Source organism: Carcharodon carcharias, chromosome 12, assembly GCF_017639515.1.
Source record: "Carcharodon carcharias isolate sCarCar2 chromosome 12, sCarCar2.pri, whole genome shotgun sequence".
Taxonomy (NCBI): Eukaryota; Metazoa; Chordata; class Chondrichthyes; order Lamniformes; family Lamnidae; genus Carcharodon; species Carcharodon carcharias.
The window spans coordinates 43,904,598-43,926,040 of NC_054478.1; the positions used below are offsets into that span (position 1 = coordinate 43,904,598).

The window sequence follows — 21,443 nt, forward strand, 5'->3', positions numbered from 1 at the left end:
TCTCCCTGCGCCCTCCTCGCTGATTTTAAGCAGTGAATCTCCCAGCGCCCTCCTCACTGATTTTAAGCAGTGAATCTCCTGGCTCTTTCCTCACTGATTTTAAACAGTGAAGCTAGCTCCCAGCTCCCTCCTCACTGATTTTAAACAGTGAATCTCCCGGCTCCCTCCTCACTGATTTTAAACAGTGAAGTTCCCAGCTCCCTCCTTAAGGTTGGTGGGCAGGCCAAGAGCCCAGGGCGTGATGAGGTTTCATGAAGGCTTTGTAAGTTAAATAAGATTTTTTATTGAAATGCATAAAGATATCCCAACTCGTGTGACATTGTCACATGAGGGGAAATGCCTGAGTAATTTTTTCTATTCTTTTCATCAATTTTTCATAATGAAATTAATCTCCCTGAGGCAGCTCCGTGCCTCAGGGAGATTTCTGCACTCTTTCGCGTGCATGCACGAAAAGCACAGGCCCCAACTCTGCCTCCTCCCCGGCCCGTACAGGGAACGCTCAGTGCTTCCAGGTACATGTCACGCTGAGCAGGCCTTAATTGGCCGACCCACATAAAATGGCGGCGCGCAGCCAATCGCGGGAGGCGATTGGCTACGCACCTCCCCTCACCCGCACTCACCCAACCCGCCCGACGGGGAGAAAATTCTCCCCATAGAGTTGAAACTAATCTGTGACTTTTGACTTTTCAGTCTTGAAAATAATCAGCTGGATAGTTCACAATCTAGTTGAAGCAGTAAATAGACAATTGGAGCATGATTTTCCTTTCCTATTGAAAGACAGGATTTTCATGGGGTCAGGGTCTTAATCATTCTAGAGATGGGTCTGCTGTCCAACTAGTAACTGGGGGAGGTGGCAATAAAGGCGGGACACCAGGGGCTGGAATTTACCTCCCCATGTTGGTGGGGCACATGAAATGCCATGGGTGCTGAGCCTGCCACCTTCCCGTCCCCACTGCAAAGTTACTAGTGGCCGAGTAGATGTCAAGTGGCCTGCCCCCTCTGTGGGCCAATTAATAGCCACTTAATGGCCTTATCCTGCTGCCACTTTTAACCAGTGGCGGGAGAAGCCCATATAAGCATCGAGTCCAGTAGCTGTCACTGTGCAAGGCGGTGATGGGCAAGGGAGCGTGCCTCCTTAACCAGCCCCCAGGGTCCATCGGAGGACCCACTCAGTCATTTCCCCCCATCATTGGTTCCCCTCCCCCCACTTAACCCCCACCCCTCCCCCCACACCAGTTCCCCTCCCTCACTGCTCTAGGTACCCAACAATCCTTGTCTCCTGCACCAGGGCCTTCTAACCTGATCATAGCGATGTCCCCAGCCCTTACCTTACACTGCAGCTCTGGCTCCAGCTCTTTCATGTTAGAAACTACTGTAGCCACAGTAGTGGCCACCGCTGCTGGTAGCATTACTAGGATCAGGGAGTTGCCAACCATTTGGCTGACTGACAACTCTCAGAGGTGTGACTTCCTGCTCAGATGGGGTGAGAGTTAATGCATGTGGGGCAAGCTGCCAGAACAGTGGTGGGCTGTCCCCTATCTTTTTCAGTGGGAATCTCGACACCCCTTTGGATCCAGCCCCAGGGAAGCAGTCCACATTCTAGCTGGAAAGAGCAGCCATTGCTATGTCTTAAAAAAGTGAGAAGATCTTCATCTTCAGAGCCAGTGTAGATAGAGAGCTGGCACCTGGGATAGGGTAGGGAAATGCTGGTTATTAAAATGTAATTGCTGCTAGTAGTTGTTTTGTCCAAACTTGTACTATTTCCATCAAGTAAAACTGTTTCAGCACTTCCTCCACTGTTCCCACCAGGTTGAAGCTGTTCAGTTTCACAACAGCCCACCCCATTGAAAATCTTGGGATGTCAGAAGGCGAGCTGTTAACAAACTCCCTAAAGATCTTGACACACCCAATTAATGAGGTGGGGGAACTCACTTTCCTGCTCTCCCCCAACCCTCCAGAAAGTCAGCGGAGTTGGGACTGAAAACAGCAGGCTGGCATGCAGCCACCAGAGCCATTTCTTTGCCTACTCACCTCCAATTCAAGACGTGGAAATCCAGCCTTTAGAGTTTTGACCCTTACCTACACTGCGTAAACAGATAACAGGCTGTTACCTATTACTGGTAATTGGGGAACTGAGTAATCTTGAATTTTGTAGAACAGGAATCAGACAATGGGTGATATGTAATCCATCCTTCCAATTAAATTTTAACTGTTTTAGAAGCCAGGTCCACTTGAGTGGCTGGCTAACAAAGCTTGTATTGATTATAATAAAATCATTGGTAAATCTACAATATGTAGGCTTCTGCAAACAAAATTTATAGTTGGTAAGTTCTGAGCAACAAATAACTGTGTTTGACATGGCAATGCAATGTAATGAGTCATCTTTTTGTCAACAAGACACCATTTGTGTTGTTCAGCCTAAAGGGGATATATGTCAAATTACACAGTAATAGCTACTTACAGGATTATATTGCTGTCATTGAAAGCCACACCTTTAAAAGAAAAATGAAGCCTATTGTATTTTACTGCTTCAATGTCATGCAGTTAAGGTTGAAACATATTGTGCTTCTAGCTTGGATGTAGCAGTCAGCGGCAAAGCAACTGTTTGTCACTGACCTGGAAGAAAGCTACACAAAAAAGGTTTAGGCCAGAATTTTATTTCCCAAGGGTGGTCATGCGGCCGACCCAAACAAACGTGAAATAGCGCGAGATAATGTTAGGCGAGCGTCCTGATGTCATCGTGCACTCGCGCGATATTTCGCTCGGCGGGCATGCACGACAGTCGGAAGTGCAGCCACCGACAATTAAGTGGGCAATTAGGTCCACTAACTATGCAGTCAACAGTGATTTTACGTGGCCCGTCCACATTTCCGGGGGGTGTGGTGTGGGGGGGGGGGTGTGCGGGTGGCGCGGATGGGCCATTCTAACAGGCGGCATTCCCATTTTAGCTCAAACCTCGATCCGGGCGGGATGAAATCTCCGTGGGGAAATAAAATAAAAAGGTATCTGGGTGCTGTTTTTTTTATGAGGTATGCTTTCAGGTTGTTTGATTGTGCTGCATGGATTTATTTTGCAGTGCTTTTGTCGCGTCCTGGGACAGCCGTCTGCCTTCAGGGAGCTCTCTCAAAGCTCTCACCCGCACCCTCAGTTACCTCCGTGCCCGCCCTCTTCCCGCCCCGACCCCGGCAGCGCTGAGCATTTCAATACACTGGCTGGCCAGTGAAATCGCGGTCAGGGGCTGATCACAGCCGATGGCCCATTTCCCATCCACTCCCGGGCCCGCCGATCGCCCACGCTCGATGACTGAAAAATTCACATCCTAATGATCTAGTGATCCTTGTGGCTTGGATGCCCTTTGCCCGGTAGAAGTTTACATCTGGTGCCAAGTTGAGGGGATATCCAAGCATGCAGCAGCAGCAGTGATGTCAGCAAGCAGGGTAACCAGCCAGTGACATTGAAGCATTTTCACAAACAGCAAATCAGGAAGCTGAAAGCACTGAATCGCTTTAGTTTTAATTTAAAATTTCAGATTGTGATAGAAATGTTTATTACTGAAGTAAGATAAAAGCTGAATGAAGATAAACTTCAAAAAATAGTTTTAATGTATGTGAATTTTTTAGCGTAATGTTGAAATTTGACATTCCACAAGTATGAATTTAGCTATTCAGAGCCATATAGCAGCATTTATGAAGTCAGTAAGGAGTTAAATATCCAATTATTGGAATCCAATCATTCAACAAGGTGTAACGTTTTTAAGGGTTTTTACAGTGAGACTAAGAATGTAAGAATGGAAGTGCTTGTCAACTCAAAGGGTTCCCATTGATTGCATTCAGGTGGGAGTGGGGGGCTTCAACAGCATACCCTATGGAGAAGCATTGAATCACATGAGTGTCTTTTCTGTGTTATTCTGCACACATATACAGACTCCCAAATTTGCTGTTAGTTTCAGTGGAGTAATGACGGCAAACACTGACAGCTTTACCACAAGTTCAGGGCGTTTGTGATAAACATGAACCATGTACTTGTGATATGCTGGCCCCAGGATTAAAGGGATGAGATTTTTCAGATCATGGACCATATGGTATTAATCCTCCACACCATTTTGGAAAACAGTAGCAATTTGCAGTTATATAGGCCCTTTACATAGAATGCATCACAAAGCACTTTACTGTGGAAGGACAAAAACCTTAAAGTGCAAAAAGAATGAACAGTAAGTCCTGGTAAGACAGCTAGGGGAGATGACTGAAAGTTTGGTTGGAAAAAATGATATTTGAGAAGGTATCCTTTTAACTTGAAAATTTTATTAAGATATGACCATTATTAGGATGCAAGATGCCTTAAGCAGTAGGAGAGAAGAGACTGATAATGTACTCTGTCCAATGACAAATATATCTAGTTATTATTTTAAGACATCAATATTGCAAATAAATGTTTTGTTGGAAAGTGCATCTTCTTTTCATTACAGCTCAGTTAACTCAAGTAAACTGATTTACACCTTAGATCTCTCAATCAATATAAAAAATTAAAAACAGGCTCAGAAACTACAGTGACAAGATCATCAAATTACCTTGGAACACTGCCATATTCTTCTTCTGGGTCCATTGTTCGTGTTTGACTAAAGTGTCAGAATGTCCCTGCACAAAGCTGAATTGAACTTGTATTTTTAATTTTGTTGAGAGTCTGTTAAAGATTTTTACATCTTAACTTTGCACATCCATGGCGTATTAGGTTCAAAAAGAAATTAATTTATTTTGTGCCTTATCAAAGCCTCAGTGTGTCAGTATTGGTGTAACATATATCCATTGTTCAGCACATTTAGTCCTTTAATGATGTGGTTGTGCAGTTGCGTAAATAGGGTAACAGATGGTGCTTTGGCATGTACCATTACGTGACTCCCACAGAAACTAGTTATGGCAGTGCCATCTACAGGTGTAACAGGTAGTGCATAGTATTTTGGTGACCCACCAAGCGGTGATTTTGAGATATAATCGTGCTGATGAGCCTACGCTTACAAAAAAACTTTTTTGTCTATTTCATACTGTAATTTAAAAATATATTTAATCAAACTTCCGTATGACACTGACTAATGCATTTTGTGACAGCACCCAGTCAAAGGTTAAAAATATTACAATTTTGTGAATTCGTCACCCATGTCACTATGATAGGGGTTCTGATATTTTTAGCAAATACTGAAGATCTAAAAGCCAAACATTAGATAACAACTTTGAAATTACAGTGCATATATTTGGAGAATAAGAATGAGGCCTATACTGGAGCAGCAGTTCTGAAACAACCCCATAGTTTGGGACAGTTGATCTAGCCCCTTTAATTTTTGTTCTTCAAAGGAAGATGCATCAATATGACATGGGTCTGTGATGGGGAAAGTGACTGTGAAGACCACTCAGATGAAGAGAGCTGTGGAACATTTGGTTGCAAACTCCCAACCTATCCTTGTGCTGGAAATAGATCGATTTGCCTTCTGCCAGAAAAGTTCTGCAATGGGAAAGAGGAATGTCCAGATGGAGCTGACGAGAGCGCACTTTGTGGTAGGCTCTTTGTGGTTGAAATGCAAATATGTATGTAATAGTGTGGTGCTGCAGAGGATGTAAAATTATTTTCCAATATTTTGTTATGCTTTTAGGGAAAGCAAAATATTTTGATGTCAGCTTTGAGCAGCAATGCCAAACATCACCTTGCAAACTGTTTCTTGAGTTAAGCAGCACTTGTGGTGACTATTTTCATGAGTAACAGTTGCAAGATCAAAGTTAATTGTTATTTGTGTATTGCATATGTGCATGTATATTGGCATCAAGAGGCATGGGTCTGTTTCAGATTGAAAATTTTCATACAACTGGTAGCTCAAATGTGAAAAGTTACCCATATATGATGCACTAGCTGCAGTTATGTTCAATTCTAAAACCTGAATCAAGCCTAGACTAAGGAGATGAAAGTTTCTGGGGCGTAACACCTGAGCTGCAGTCGGGGTGGAGGGGTGCACCATAGATGTACAATCTGACTCTGACTGCCACTCTGTGGAAGTTCAGACCCTCTGTCTTTGGCACCTTTAATGATTTTACATGAAATGACTATGGGCAATTTCATTTCTATCCCTAGTAGACATGGCTGGACAATGCAAGGTTGTCCCTAATTGGCAATCTCAGACAGTGCACAAGTCCACTAATCAGAAATATCACATTGGTGTATGTGGGATGCTCCTTCTAGGCTATGAAAAAGTCACATCGTGGCTGGAATAGACGGAGCTTTACACAACATTGGCTGTATGATAGCATGAGTGGAGAGAGCAGGTAATTTAATGGTTCAAATGTGGATGCTTTGTTAGAAGTGGACAAAGCCACACAAGATTAGCACTTAAAAGGAAACCACCCCTCCCTTCCCAACAGACATACACATGTTCTATATGTAAAGAGTAAATTTTGAAGTAGGTGACTAGAAGACTAAAGCAGAGAAAAGTAAGCATCAGGCAAGTTCAGATTCTCTGATGTCATTAACACAGAAATAGTCCAATAGATAGATATAAAAAAGGTCATCACTTATGTGAATTAAATTAGAAGCTAAATTTAAAAATATGCAAATATATTACTTGAGCCAGCTTTGTATTTGTAATGGGTTAGATTTAATGGCCAGAAACTTACCTACGTTGGGCAGCCATGAACAGCTGCACGCTGTCATTTTATGTAGGCGGGCCAATTAAGGTCCGCCCAGTGTAACCCACTCAGCACCATCTGTGCGGGCGGGGGGAAGGAGGGAGAGTCGGGGCCTGTACTCTTCCGGACATGTGCTCGCTAAAGAGCGCAGAAATCCCCCTGAGGCATGGAGCTGCCTCAAGGAGATTAAGTTGGTAATAGAAATCTCGAATATAGGACCTGAAAAATTATTTAAACATGTCCCCTCATGTGACAATGTCACATGAGCTGGGACATGTTTGTGCAATTAGCAACACTTATTTGATTATTTTATTAAACCTTCGGGAAATCTCATCCTGCCCGCGGATGAGGTTTCCTGAAAATTGCGAAGGCTGCTTGGGCTCTTGGCCTGCCTGCCATCCTTAAGATTGGACAGGCAGTGTTGGTAACAGCTTTAGCTGGGTTTTTAATTACTTTAACAGTCTGTTGACAGCTCGGCGGGCACGCAGCCACCTCTGGCGCGCGTGCGCCGAACAAAATATCTAAATGACGCGTGATGACGTCAGAACGCATGCCCGACATCGTCGCACGTCATTTTGCATGTTGGTGTGTCGGGCCCACCCACGCACGCCAACGGTAATATTCTGCCGCAGGTTCCCAATGCAGGTCCCACCCACCAGTTGAAGAACCGGTGGAAAATCTGTGTCGCTTCCGTGGGAGGCCCAATCAAATTAAATGCCTACTGACCAGTGTTGGGCCTTCCCCAGGATTTAGGCCCCCAGCGGCAGAAATGCCACCCGCCATGAGCTGCCGGCCAACCAGAAGCCGGCAGATCTCCATTGCCGGCTGCTTGACTGGGAGCAGTAGCTGCTGGCAGTAATACTCTGGGGACTTCACCAGGGATCATCTTTGCTGGATCCCTGGACTTATCTGAGTGAGGGCAGGATATGGGCTCAAAGGTAGAGCATCACTTGGGGGTTGGGGCCGGGGTTCAGTGTGGTTTTCAGCATCCGGCCTCCATTCTGATGCCTGGTCCCTCGATCAGACATCGAGTTCCCGATGACAAGGGCCCCTTGCCATGGTAGGCAAATGCAACAGGGTTTGCAGGGTGGTCTTTGGGAGGCACAGGAAAAGCATATGAATTTCATTTAATCCCTGAGCCACCATTAAATTCTGGTGGGCTCAGGGACGGATATTGTTGATTGATTCATTAATAACTTAACTGACATCCCGCTGTGAGTAGTCGAGTTTCTTGCATCTGTCCCTTCCCACCTTAATTGCGAGATGTTTTCCTGCCACCAAGAGATTGACATGCAGCCTGTTCCGTGATTTGATCGGCCCAGCCACCATGTTTTCCACAGCAATGGGCTGGATTGAATTCTGGCCATTATTTTCTTCATATCAAACATTGATTGTAAAATAAAAAATTTACGCAGTGAGTTGTTATAATCTGGAATGCATGGTCTGAAAACATGTTGGATGTAGATTCAAAAGCACCTTTCCAAAGGAATTGTATAAATATTTGAAGGAGAAACAGTTTCAGAGTTCTTTTGAAAAAGAAAGGCTGTGGGAGTAGTTTGATAGCTTTTCCAAAAAGCCAGCACAGGCACAATGAGCTGAATGTCCTCCTTCTGTGCCATGCCATTTTATGATTCTATGAATGCTTTTTACCCTCAGACTAACACTAACTAAAAGTGCCACGGGCCTTTTCTTTCACGTTAAAGGTAGCTTTAGTGGGCCAAAATGATATCCATAGCATGAGTGCACATTTCTGGTGCAACTCATGCTGGATAGTGGTGCACTGGTAGGATATGGCATTAGAAGATACACTCACTGACCTTGATCTTGAGGTCATTGAACTTTTTGCAGCAGTACATCCAAGTCCTCATGGCTTGACTCCCAGCTTTGACTGCCACACTAGCTGGCACCACTGCCTTCGCAGAGTTTGTCTTGTGGGCCTCCTGTCCCCTTTGTGGATAAATGACATCTCTCATCCTTTCCACCTCCTGCCTAAGGCACCCAGTGCAGCATTGCAAAATCTTGGAGCCTGCCCTCTACCATATTGTGCCATTATTGAAAGTTCCCCATATCAAAATAACTTTTAAAATGACTTAACACCTGCTTTAGTCACATTGTACATCCATTTTAAGAGATGTAGGATGTCTTTATAGCGCTGGCTAACTTTAACTCATGCTAGCCTCTTGCAAATTTGCACTCACTGCTCAAGTGTGCAGCCACTTAACAGCAGGATTAATACTGCCTTCATGCTACAATCATTTAAATTAGCAGGTAGCATGAACTCTGCATGCTGCTAACATCAGATGCAACAGGCATGGGTAATATCGGATCAAGATGCCCATGTCCGTTTTTGGGCCCTGTCCAGTTTTGCCTCTGATATGTTTTACTAAATAAATTTTGGATGTTAAATAAACAAAGTGTCCATTTCTCTGGATTTTTATTTGATTAAAAGATGATTATGTTCACTAAGAACTCCAAAACTAAAAATCTGTGCTGTTTTTGCCTCATAGCAAAGTGGTGATGTACCTGGATCTTTCCAATCTGTCAGCTTCAGCAAGCACAGGCAGAAGTAATAAATCTAATTATGTGTCCAGGCAGTAGACCTTATCTGAGCATAAAAGTAATTTGACATATAACTCTTTGGTTCCGGTTGTCTTTAATTAAGCACCCTCTTTGTGCAATTGTAGAAAATTATGTTATCTGTAAAAGGTATTTGAAAAGATTCCAAATGGTGTTACTCAAAAATCAATTGACTGCTTTTGTTCACAGATGAGTGTTTTCTGAATAATGGAGGTTGCAGCCACCACTGTACTTTTGTAACTGGGGAGGGCATCGTTTGCTCTTGCCCTGCAGGAATGCACCTCAGCTCAGACAAGAAAACGTGCATTGTCCTCGATTACTGTAGGAAACATCTCAGGTGCAGCCAAGTGTGTGAGCAGCACAAGAAGACAATTAAGTGCTCATGTTATGAGGGCTGGCTGCTTGCACCTGATGGTGATAGTTGCATTAGTTTAGGTAAGTCATTGTCATCTTTAACAGCATTATCTTTCCCTTTTAACATTTAGATGAATTTAATCTCAGACGTATTTTTTTGACAGATCCTTTTGAGCCATACATAATTTTTTCCATTCGGCATGAAATTCGAAGACTGGATCTTCACAAGCAAGACTACAACTTACTAGTCCCTGGCTTGAGGAACACTATAGCAATTGATTTCCATTTCAATCAGAGTTCTCTCTATTGGACTGATGTTGTGGAAGATAAAATTTACAAAGGAAAGCTCTCAGAAGTTGGAGGTATATTTTATGGAGCTAATTTTTTTTCACAGTTGCTACACTTTTAAAGTTTTAAAGCTGCACATCTAAGAAATTCCAAAAATGTTTTGTTTAGGCACTGTGTTTCAACAAAACTAAATGTATTGCCAAGTTTTCCAGAAAATGTTGGTCCTAGCAAAATAAAACACTCATTCTTCAGAACGCTTTAGTGATTAGGCAAGAAGTTGTGACCAGAGGAAATTTCTCTCCTATTATTTCAAAATAGAAATATGGTCATATCACCATGTTTGCCTTTGTGAAAACTGCCGAAATCCATACGAATGTATGAACAAGGAGCAGGTGTAGGCCATTCGGCCCCTCGAGCCTGCTCCTCCATTTAACGGGAAGAATTTTCCCCCCATCAGGGGAGAAGTGCAGGGGTGGGCGCGGGCAGGCGCGCCTCCGATCAGCGCCCCCAATTGGGGCCACGCCGGCATTTTATGTGGAGGGCCAGTTAAGGCCCGAACAGCGTGATGTCCACCAGGAAGCGCAATGTGCTCCCTGTGGGGGGGCGGTGGGCGGGAGGTGGGATCCCTCAGCCGGGAGTGCGCCCTCTTGCGCATGCGCGTGAAAGAGCACAGCCATCTCCCTGAGGCTAAGTGCTGCCTCAGGGAGATCGGCACCAAATTTAAAAATGGTGCTGGTGCAAAAATAAAATTTCCCTGACAGGTCCCCTCGGGACATGTCCATCATTTTAAAGCATACATTTATTAAAATTTTAAAAACCCTCATGAAACCTCATCCCGCCCGTGGATGAGGTTTCATGCTTTTTCTGAAGCCTGCCAGGGCTCCCGGCCTGCCCGCCAACCTTAGGGCAGGTCCATTAATTATCTCAATGACTTTTTAAATGGACTCAATAGGTCGGTGGGCGCACAGCTGATTTGGCTGCACCCCGCCGACCTAAAAATTGAAATGACTTGGGGTGAGGTCGGGAGTTCCGCCCGACATCATCCCGTGTCATTTTAAGGGTCAGCGAGTGGGCCCTGCCCCCCACTCGCCAATCTCAAGATCCTGGCCAATAAGATCATGGCTGATCTGATGGTAACTTAAAATCTGCACCTTGCCTACCCCCAATAGCCTATCACTCCCGTGGTTACCGAGAATTTATCCACCTCTGCCTTAAAAATAGTCAAAGACTCTTTCACTGCCTTTTCAGGAAGAGAGTTCCAAAAGCACATGACTCTCAGAGAAAAACATTTGCTTCATCCTCGTTTTAAATGGGTGACCCCATATTTTTAAACAGTGACTGCTAGTTCTAGATTCTCGCACAAGAAGAAACATCCTCTGCACATCCACACTGTCAAGTCCCTATGTTTCAGTCACGTCATCTCTTACTCTTCTAAGCTCCCGCGGATGCAAGTCTAGCCTGTCCAACCTTTCCTCATAAGACAACCTGCCCTGCCCCTAATACAACCTGGTATTAGTCTGGTCAACTTTCTCTGGACTGCCTCCAACGCATTTACATCCTTCCTTAAATAAGGTGACCAATACAGTACATAGTATTCCAGATGTGGTCTCACTAGTGCTCTGTTTAACTGAAGCATAGCCTCTCTACTCTTGTATTCAATTCCCCTCGCAATAAATCATAATGTTCTATTAGCTTTCCTAATTACTTGATGTGCTTGCATACTAGCCTTTTGTGATTCATGCACCAAGACACCCAGATCCCTCTGCATCTCGGAGCTCTACAATCTCTCACCAATTAGATAATAAGTCTCTCTTTTATTCTTCCTGCCAAAATGAACAATTTCATGTTTTCCCACATTATACTCCATTTGCCAGATCTTTGCCCACTCACTTAACCTATCTAGATCTGTTTGTAGCCTCCTTATGTCCTCTTCACAAATTACTTTCCTACCTATCTTTTTGTCATCAGTAAATTTGGCAACCATCCCATCCATCCCATCCATCCATTCATCCAAGTCATTTATATAAATTGTAAACAGTTGAGGTCCTAGCACTGATCCCTGTAACACATCATTCATTACGTCGTGCCAATCTGAAAAAGGCCCATTTATATCTACTCTCTGCTTCGTGTTAGCCAGCCAGTCTTCTACACATGTCAATATGTTCCCCCTCATACCATGAGCTTTTATTTTTCATAATAACCTTTGATGTGGCACGTTATCAAATGCCTTCTGAAAATCTAAGTACAGTACATCCACCTGGTCCTCCACAGCACATGTGAATCCTTCAAAGAACTCCAATAAATTGGTTAAATATGATTTCCCTTTCACAAAACCATGTTGACTCTGCCTGATTATCTTGAACTTATCCAAGTGCCCGACTATAGCTTCTTTAATAATGGCTTCTAACATTTTCCCTGTGACGGATGTTAAGCCAACTGGCCTGCAGTTTCTCGCTTTCTACCTCCCTCCCTTTTTGAATAATAGAGTTACATTTGCTATCTTCCAATCTAATGGGACCTTCCCCAAATCTAGGGAATTTTAGAAAAAAATAAAACCAACGCATCAACTATCTCACTAGCCACTTCTTTTAAAGACCCTAAGATAAGGTCCATCTGACCCAGGCACTTATCAGCACACATCTCCAATAATTTACTCAGTACTGCTTCTCTGGTGATTGTAATTTTCCAGAGTTCCTCCCTCCCTTCCATTTCCTGATTTATGGCTGCTTCTGGGATGTTGTTCGTATCCTCTATAGTTAAGACTGATGCAAAATACCTGTCCAATTCATCTGCCATTTCCTTGTTTTCCATTATCAATTCTTCAGACTCACTTTCTATTGGACCAATGCTCACCTTGTTAACTCATTTCTTTTTAAAATATTTATAGAAGCTTTTACTATCTGTTTTTATATTTCTGGCTATTTCTCTCCTGTACTGTAATTTTTCCCTCCTTATTAATCTTTTACTCATCCTTTGCTGTTCCTTACCCTCTATCCAATCTTCTGACCTTTCACCTATCCTTGCACAATTATATGCTTTTTCTTTAAGTTTGATATCATCTTAACCTTTCTAGTAATGATGACATATGGTATCCATATATTGAATTCATTAAATTTACAAAGTGGGGTTAGCCCATCTTAATTTACTTTGTTTTGTTTGACTTTGGATGGGTGCAGAGTTTAAATCCACAAAGTTGATCAATGCATCAGTACAAATAATTGTCCATTATAGTGTAGAATTAATATACCAGAAGACTAAAGGTCAAAGATTACAATCAAACACAAGAGGAAAATACTGGCCAAAAGTTTTCCATTGGTTAGTTGGGAGCAGGGGCCCGATCACCGACACAAAAATGACACAGGTTGGGGGAAACCCCCGACATCATCCCACCCCATTTAAATATTCAGGAAGGCAGGGGCATAGCGAAATCAGCTGTCTGCCCGCCGACCAGTCAGTGGCCGATTGAGGAAATTGACAGGATAATTAAGCCAATTAAAGGCGCTGCCCATCAAAGCTTAAGGCTGGCCAGGGGCCCCTGCGGGCTTCTGAAAAAAACACAAAACATCATCCACTGGCAGGATGAGGTTTCATGTCTGTTTTAAAAAACTTTAATAAGCTTTATGTGATATTTATTAACATGTCCCATCCCATGTGACATTGTCACATGAGGGGGACATGTTAATAATTTTTTTACTTTTCTATTTTTTAAGTTTATAAAACTTTCAGCGCTCTCCCTGAGACAGCACTTAGTCTCAGAGAGCTGTGCACTCTTTCGTGCGCATGTGTGAAAGAGCGCACTTTGACAGTTGGGGAAGCCCTCCCTCCCTACACAGGAAGTGCATAGCGCATAGCACTTCCCATCGCATGGCCCACTGGGCAGGTCTTAATTGGCCCGCCCACTCAAAATGGCGGCGGGGCCTGTTTCGGCGGCGGCGATCGGCTGCCCACCCGCCGCCGAGCCGGTGGGGCCCTCCCGCCCATCAAGGGCAAAATTCTGCCCACCGTCAATGTTGAAGGTCTGAAAGCAAAACAGAAAATGCTGCAAGTACTCAGCAGGTCAAGCGGCATCGGTGGAGAGAGAAATAGGTAAGTTTCAGGTCGATGTCCTGATGAAAAGTCATCAACCTGAAATGTTAACTCTGTTCTTCTCTCCACGGATGTTACCTGACCTGCCGGGTATTTATTTTTATTTAGTTTTTATTTAAAGGACTAGAGCATTAGGAGTAGGAAGGGCAATTATGTTTTTTTCTTTTAAACAGAAGGTAAGAGACTTGTATGCTAAGTTACTAGGTTGATTATTGAGTGAAAAGTATAAGTAGGTTCACAAAATAACAAAAAGAGGCATGATGATGTTGACTGGAGTTGAGATGTAATAAAAAGGTTTTGAAGGACTTAGTAGCTTTTTCTAGATCGTACCAATTCTTATTTCTAACTAAGATGCCAGTTCAAAATGAGAATGAGGATGCCAAGCTATGCTGTCTGAAAACACATAAGTCAGTGTTGAGTGCAGCCTTTCTACTCAAGTGATACTAACTGCTGAGTTACTTTGTGGTGGCATTTCTTCAACTCATGGTGAGATTTTACCTCACTTAAATCCAACTCTTTGCTGCCAAAAGGATTTAATACTCATCAACCCAACTGTATAATTGATTGATAAAGACTGAAGCTCAGTGCAAGTCTTTTTGAAAGATCAGCCATTTAAGTTTAGACTTCATTTTGATGCAAGCAAAAATCTTGCAAATCAGAAACTGTACAAGGCAACCCTGAAGTTATACAATATGGTAAAGTCCTTGTAGTTGTTGTAGTTTCAAAAATGTGACCAGTGAATTTAGATACAAATATAATATTAAGTTTTCTCTCTTCAATCATAATTTTGTACAGAATTTTAATTTTATATAATATAGTATGTAACATCAGAAATAAAGGTTATGCATTTCATAGGACTTGATTTTCCCATGTCCTGATCAGACTTTGCCACTAAAATGTACCTTTTCCCCTTATTTTGATCTGCTTTTCTTGCATATTTTCCAATGGATGCACAGGTCTGAACAAACCAGGTACTAGTATAGAAATATTAAAAAGGTGAAGAATATACAATTTTACCTAGACTAATTGGCAAAGGGGAGGGATAAGGTGGTTAGCCTATTAATGTTACCTCTGGGTAAATGCATAGACTCTTTTGGGTATCCCTGAAAATATCTGGGTTGAGTATTGGAGCTATTCATGCAGTGAATGGATGGACCAATGGGAGATGGCATTCAATGCCAAAAGATGCTATGTCACGCACGTTACCAACAAAATGGATTGACCGACAGATAACCCTATGTTCTGTAATCAAATTCTCCAACAGGTAGATACACAAGCATATCTGAGGGTGCATCTTAAAAACAATCTTCAATGGAGGTTCCACATATAGCAGATAATATCCAAAGCCAACAGGGTTCTTGGATTTCTGAGGAGGAATCAAAAATATTAGCTATAGTTTACCAAACCTTTGTTCATCCGATTTTGGAGTACGCAAATTGTATGTGGAATCCTTATATGGCCAGGTTGAAGTGATCTAAAGGCATAAAAACAAAATACTGCAGATGCTGGAAATCCAAAACAAAAACAGAATTACCTGGAAAAACTCAGCAGGTCTGGCAGCATCAGCGGAGAAGAAAAGAGTTGACGTTTCGAGTCCTCATGACCCTTCAACAGAACTGATCAGTTCTGTTGAAGGGTCATGACTCGAAATGTCAACTCTTTTCTTCTCCGCCGATGCTGCCAGACCTTCTGAGTTTTTCCAGGTAATTCTGATCTAAAGGCATGTTGCACGATTCTGCACAAATCAGTATGGGAAATACACCAGTGCCTCATCTTTGGTCAAAGGTTCAGAATGGGAATCACCACAGCAAAGAAGGGAGAAAAATAGACTCAGCATGTTCTATAAAATATGGAATGGCTGGTGAAAATTGCCAGAAAACAAGTATCTGGTGCCCTCTGGCAATGACACAACATGAGGTAGCCATCTCCCACAAGCTACAAAGATCACTTATTCCTAAGACAGTGTATCAACAATCTTTCTTCCCAAGGACAATCCCACAATGAAACAAGCTGCCAAAGGAAATAGTCACAGCCCCATCATTTGTAATTTTCAACACCCAGCTTTAGATCATTTCCACTTCAAAGTTTTCATTATCTGGACAACCATTTCATACCTGGTTTAGGTAGCAGTACCCAGATAAATGTTGGTGGAGTACCGATATTAGTCTGTAATGCCGACACAACTCAAGCAGAAGCAGAATGACATGGGGTAGAAATGTTGCTCTCGTGCCATTAAGTGCACCAAATGCTGAGCTACCAGCCTACTAATTCTTAGGATGTTCAAGTAAAATTTATTTTCCTTGTTTTTAAGTTTTAATGCTTTTCCAACCAGCGAGAAGCAGCTGCATTAAGTATTGCTTCACATCTTCTAAATGCCAAAATGAAAACAGAAGGATCAGTCAGTTTCAAACCAGTTTGTTTTCCATTCATTGTGGGTTTGTTGGATAACATTTTGCTGCATGGGCAAACCGTGGCAAATGAACACTTTTGAATCCAACAAATATATAAAATATCAAACAGTTTGGCCGTGCAAAGTTGTGTGATGTAAATGTGATTCATTATTTTGGGTTACTTTTTCCAGATTAGTCAGTGGATTTTGTACAAGATGAACATGATTATGCCAATTATTATTGGAGAAGAAATTAAATATATCTAACCTTGATGTTTATAGGAATGACGTGGTTGTTTTTTCAGCTGTAAGCAGTGTGGAAGTCATTGTACAGCATGGTCTAGACACTCCCGAAGGGTTAGCTGTGGACTGGATTGCCGGAAACATCTACTGGATAGACAGCAAAATGGAGCAGATTGAAGTAGCAAAACTAGATGGCAACATGAGGACTACCTTAATCGCAGGTTCTATGGTGTATCCACGGGCCATAGCTTTGGATCCTCGATATGGGTTAGTTTGCAAATCTTGTTTTACAGAAAACTGAAAATAAGGTACTTCACTGCATCATTTTTATCTTGCATGTGAAACACAGGGAAAAAGGGATGTTGCTGCAATAAAAGTATTTTAGCTTTTAATTAACAAGATAAAAAAAACATAGCTGCTATTTTTGAGTCCTGGAGGATAAGGTAATAGAGATCAATTGTTTGCAAAATATAATATGGTAAGAAACTAAAAGGGGCAGAGAAGCAATGCAACCTGAGAAATCGGCTGCATAAATCACTAAAAATAATAAGACAAGTTATTAAAGATATTGTTATGACCAAGTTAGGAGGGGTGTACTGGCTCCTCTCTTTATCCACTGCTGGGTTGGTTATAACACAATTTGAATTTAAAAGGGAGGAGATAATGCCAATTCAATATATATGCTTAACTCTATGTAGCTCAGCCAGCCATGTTCCTTAAGCTAACAAGTAAAGAATTTGTTAAATTGCGAACACTCACTCAGACAAAAATGCAGAAATTATTAATAAAAGATTTTATGTGTACAAATATGTCCAACTACCCACAAATGCAAAGAAACACACACATAACCCTCCCAAGCATGAAAAAGAGATAAAGTTCTACAGAGCATCAGATCATACAAACTTGGCCAAGTAACAAGTGAAGTCAGAAAAACAATTATTCATGGATTGTCCAGGTGCCTGTTTATACCTGAAGGGTCACTTTCCACAGTAGCTATTAGTACTAGGATTTCTCACTCGAGCAGTCAGTCTGCAGGTGAGGCTGGCAGATTCACTTTTTTTTCTCTTGGGGACAGTGGTGTTGATTCAGAATCCTCCCTTAAGAACTCTTGGTTTACAGCAATGAGGTCTTCAAGTGGGTTTTCAAATCACAAACAGCTCTGCTTTGATGAGAAATGTTGTAGGAAAACAAAAGAGAAGGGGTAAGGCTGTTGCCCTTGTGAAAGTCTCTCTGACTTCAAATCTGCTATCTTTTACACCCAAGAGCTGGGCAACATAACCTCTCTCTGGTTTCAATCTGGGCTTAACCAGCTTATCTTTGCCACTGTCTTTGAGAGCTCCATGGACTCTGTATCTCTGTAAAGCAGCTTATGTTCTGTGCAAATGCAATATAATAGTTACTGTAAGCCAGTGTCCTTAGCGAAAGTGTTCTTCTCAAAGAATTCTATCTAGATATATGATACATATGTCCAGCCGATGACATTATAAAGTAATAACTGTCCAGCTGATGACATTATAAATTAATATTTTATATAACAAGTTTTCATCATAAAGAGTGCAAATAAAGTACTGGTTTTCACTTCTTTATCCATATAGGGAGAATAGAATAGAAGGATATAAGGGTAAGGAAGCAATAGATAATTTGAGTGTGAGGAAACTTCTGAGGAATACAACCATTTGGAATGAATGGACTGTTCTGTGCTATAGATTTTAAGTAATTATTTATAAAAATGATAACTAAGCATAGCTTCTATTTCAAACTACTTTCAAACATCAACTTTCAAATAGCTTAAAAAGCTCAAAAAATCATTCCATGAAGTTATGGCAATTATTATTTACATATTACATATTCAAAAATAATTAATCTCCTGTGCTGTTGTGATGCATAGTTTAAAGCATGGTGCAGAATTTTGCCCTTGCCTGGGGTGCTTGGCATGGGTGGGTGAGGGTGGTCAGGAAGCCAACTGCCGCCCGCGATCAGCAGCGGACCACGATTTCACACTAGCGGGCCAATTAAGGCCCGCCCAGCGTGAAACACGAGCGGCAGTGCTGAGTGCTGAGCACTGCCTGTTCAGGGAGGTGGAGTTGGAGGGGGGCGTGGGTGAGGGGGCTGGAGGGCAAGCGGGCCGAGGGCGAACTTTACATATGCGGGTGAGTGAGCTTCATAATCCCCCTGAGGCACAGAGCTGTCTCAGGGAGATGAAGGGATATGAAAACAAAATGTAATGAAACATGTCCCCTCATGGGAGGTGCTATTTATGAAAAATCAAAGTTTTTATTTTATTTTTATTTGCTTTAGGAAACCTCATCCCACCCGTGGATGAGATTCCCCAAAAAATGAAAAGGCTGTTTGGACGGGCAGTTAAAAATTGAACTTAATTGATTACATAATGGCCTTAACAGGCCTTTTAATTGTCGGCTGCCGGCTCTGATGCGCACCCGCTGACCGAACTATTGCGCGACTGCGCATTGATGCCGGCACACTCAGCTGACGTCAACGCGTGACGTTTCATGCTCGAGCGGACTGGGCACGTGCGCACCCGCTGAGCAAAAATTTCTGCCCATGGTTATGTTAGGTTGCTAATTCTGGCTGGTTCCTTTAAGTCCACTGTCCAGTTACTTCCAGTTGTGGTGGGTGGGCTGATAGATAGCTGTTTAACTCCTGTGTTAAATCAGAGTTTTATTGTTTTTGGTGAGGGAATTTATGCCAATTTCCAGGTGCTTGTAAATTTCCAGCTTGAGATCAGAAAAAAATAGCATTCCTTTTCTTTTCAACACTCAACGTTTACAGGTTCTTTAGTATTTTGAAATATGACATCTGGAATCTGACGGATGCTCTAAAAATGTATATTTGGTGTATGTTATATATCAAGTACACACACCTATACCCATTAGTTGATCTTCCAGTGAACAGAGAAAGTCAAGATCAAATGCATTGATCAGATCAAACAGAATTAGAAGCTCGGAATAGGTTTGGACTGGGAAAGAGAACAGGAGGGAGGGTCAGAGTAACAGAAAGAGAGGAGGAAAGAGAAAAAAGGCAGAAGAGGGAAGGTCAGGAGAGGAGAGTAGAAGTAGTGAGAAATGGAAGGAATGTAGGATTGCGAGAAATAGTCAAGCTGAATGATCATAAAGGAACAAATGTACTGAAAGTACCTTAGTGGATGGTGATTATCTTCCCTAAACAGGGCACAATACAGGATAGAGTAATCGGACATATTTTAGTGTTTGTGGAAAGGGAGAGGACCTTTTAGATCATGGGAGGGGCAGCCAGAAGAACTAGTTTTATTGGTGATTGTGGCAGAAAGGAAGAGTTAGTTACACGTGACTCTGAGTTTGGTGTTCCTAGAGATGGCAGTGGCAACTTTGTGACAAGTGTATGTTTTTTCTGCTGACATTCCTATCACTCAGCCCAGAGAGATAAGAATCTGTTTCATCTGGCTCTGCATCACCATGGGTGGAAACGCCCTAGAATTGCACTAAGTGCAGTGGCGAGCGTGTAAAACAACATTTTACCTGTTGGTCGCAATGGCGGGTTTTCGCACCATTCCCGTCCTGCCTCATTATTTATGCAGTCATGGGAAACACACTGTTTCACTGGCGGGCTTCCTCCAATTCACCTGCCTTCACCTCGCCAATTCCTCACACCGGTTGCCATATTTGAACTGCAGCTGCACACACAGCTCTCAGTGCTTGCAGCCCAGGACGGCTGCACAGAAAACATGGCCCCAAAAGGCAAGATGACTGCAGCCCACCATTTTTCTGATGTGCCTCTGGAACGTCTTTTGGACGCCATGGAGGGCCACCGCAATGTCCTCTACCCCCGCAGGAGGCCCATCAATGTCTCCACTCCGGCTTGGGAGGTGGTGGCAGAGGTGGTCAGTGCCAACACTGCACACAAGAGGTTCGCCATCCAGTGCAGAAAGAGGTTGAATGATCTCCTCTGTGCTGCCATGGTAAGGCAACCATCTCATCACTCTAAACTGACACACACTCAAGCCCATCACATATTCACTGGCATCTCACTCACTGCCAGCTCAAGGGACATCACTATTCACTCTCTCACACAAACTCTCACATCTTCATCTGGCCTCATTTCCTCTGGAGACTGCCTCTTCAGCCCTCACTCTCTTGAGGCCACTTGCACAGATCAATATGTGACCCCAGACATACCCTGGGATACCCCCCTTCCCCAGTGCAGCCCCATCCCTGCAGCGTCTTCCCTTGCCTAAGGCCATTTCTGCCCCTTCCCCAAGCAAGACCTGCAGCCATTGAAAAACCCACCTACCCCCCCCCCTCCCCCACTTTATGGCTGGTCTGATATGTAGAGACCTTCCTGTGAGCCCCCCTAAAAATGATATAGTGCTGCCTGAGAAACCTGGCGCTGATGACTGCAAATGCTGCCCGAAGCAAAGATGGCAAACAAACCTCGAAGTCCCGAATGAAGTGCAGCTCGCCAGGCGCACGTCGCTTATGTTCAGTTGTGGAACACGGTGGGGTGCAATCACCCTGATGTGCCTGGATGATTCAACGTGGCAGGATGATCCCAGCGGGCAGGCAAGGTGATGAGATGCAAATGTACTGAAATTAGGTTCCCGATGTTGGACCATGGGAAAGGTGGCCCGCCATTGTCAGGCGAAGTGGACAATTGCAAATTGGTTTCACAATGGTCTAAAACCAATTTTTGGCCTCCTCGCAATATTGTCCGCTCATGCCTGCCATGACCCCCGACGCCAATGGGGGGTGGGGGGGGGGGGGGGTGGGGGGGGGGTGGATATTCCTGCCCATGTCTGCAAAAAACTTATTTTTATTATTGGTTATTTAGTAAGAATTTTCTTTAGT

At 43.0% G+C, this 21,443-nt stretch overlaps 1 protein-coding gene across 1 annotated transcript in view; it reads left to right on the top strand.

Moving 5' to 3' along the window:
• The window catches only part of LOC121284946 (low-density lipoprotein receptor-related protein 1-like), a 1,922,347-nt gene that overhangs the window by 1,144,522 nt on the left and 756,382 nt on the right, over positions 1-21,443 (top strand). Inside the window, exons 22-25 of the mRNA XM_041200912.1 lie at positions 5,346-5,546; positions 9,432-9,677; positions 9,761-9,958; positions 16,665-16,869. Of these exons, the coding sequence (XP_041056846.1) occupies positions 5,346-5,546; positions 9,432-9,677; positions 9,761-9,958; positions 16,665-16,869 (850 nt within the window). The remainder of the gene's footprint in view (positions 1-5,345; positions 5,547-9,431; positions 9,678-9,760; positions 9,959-16,664; positions 16,870-21,443) is intronic.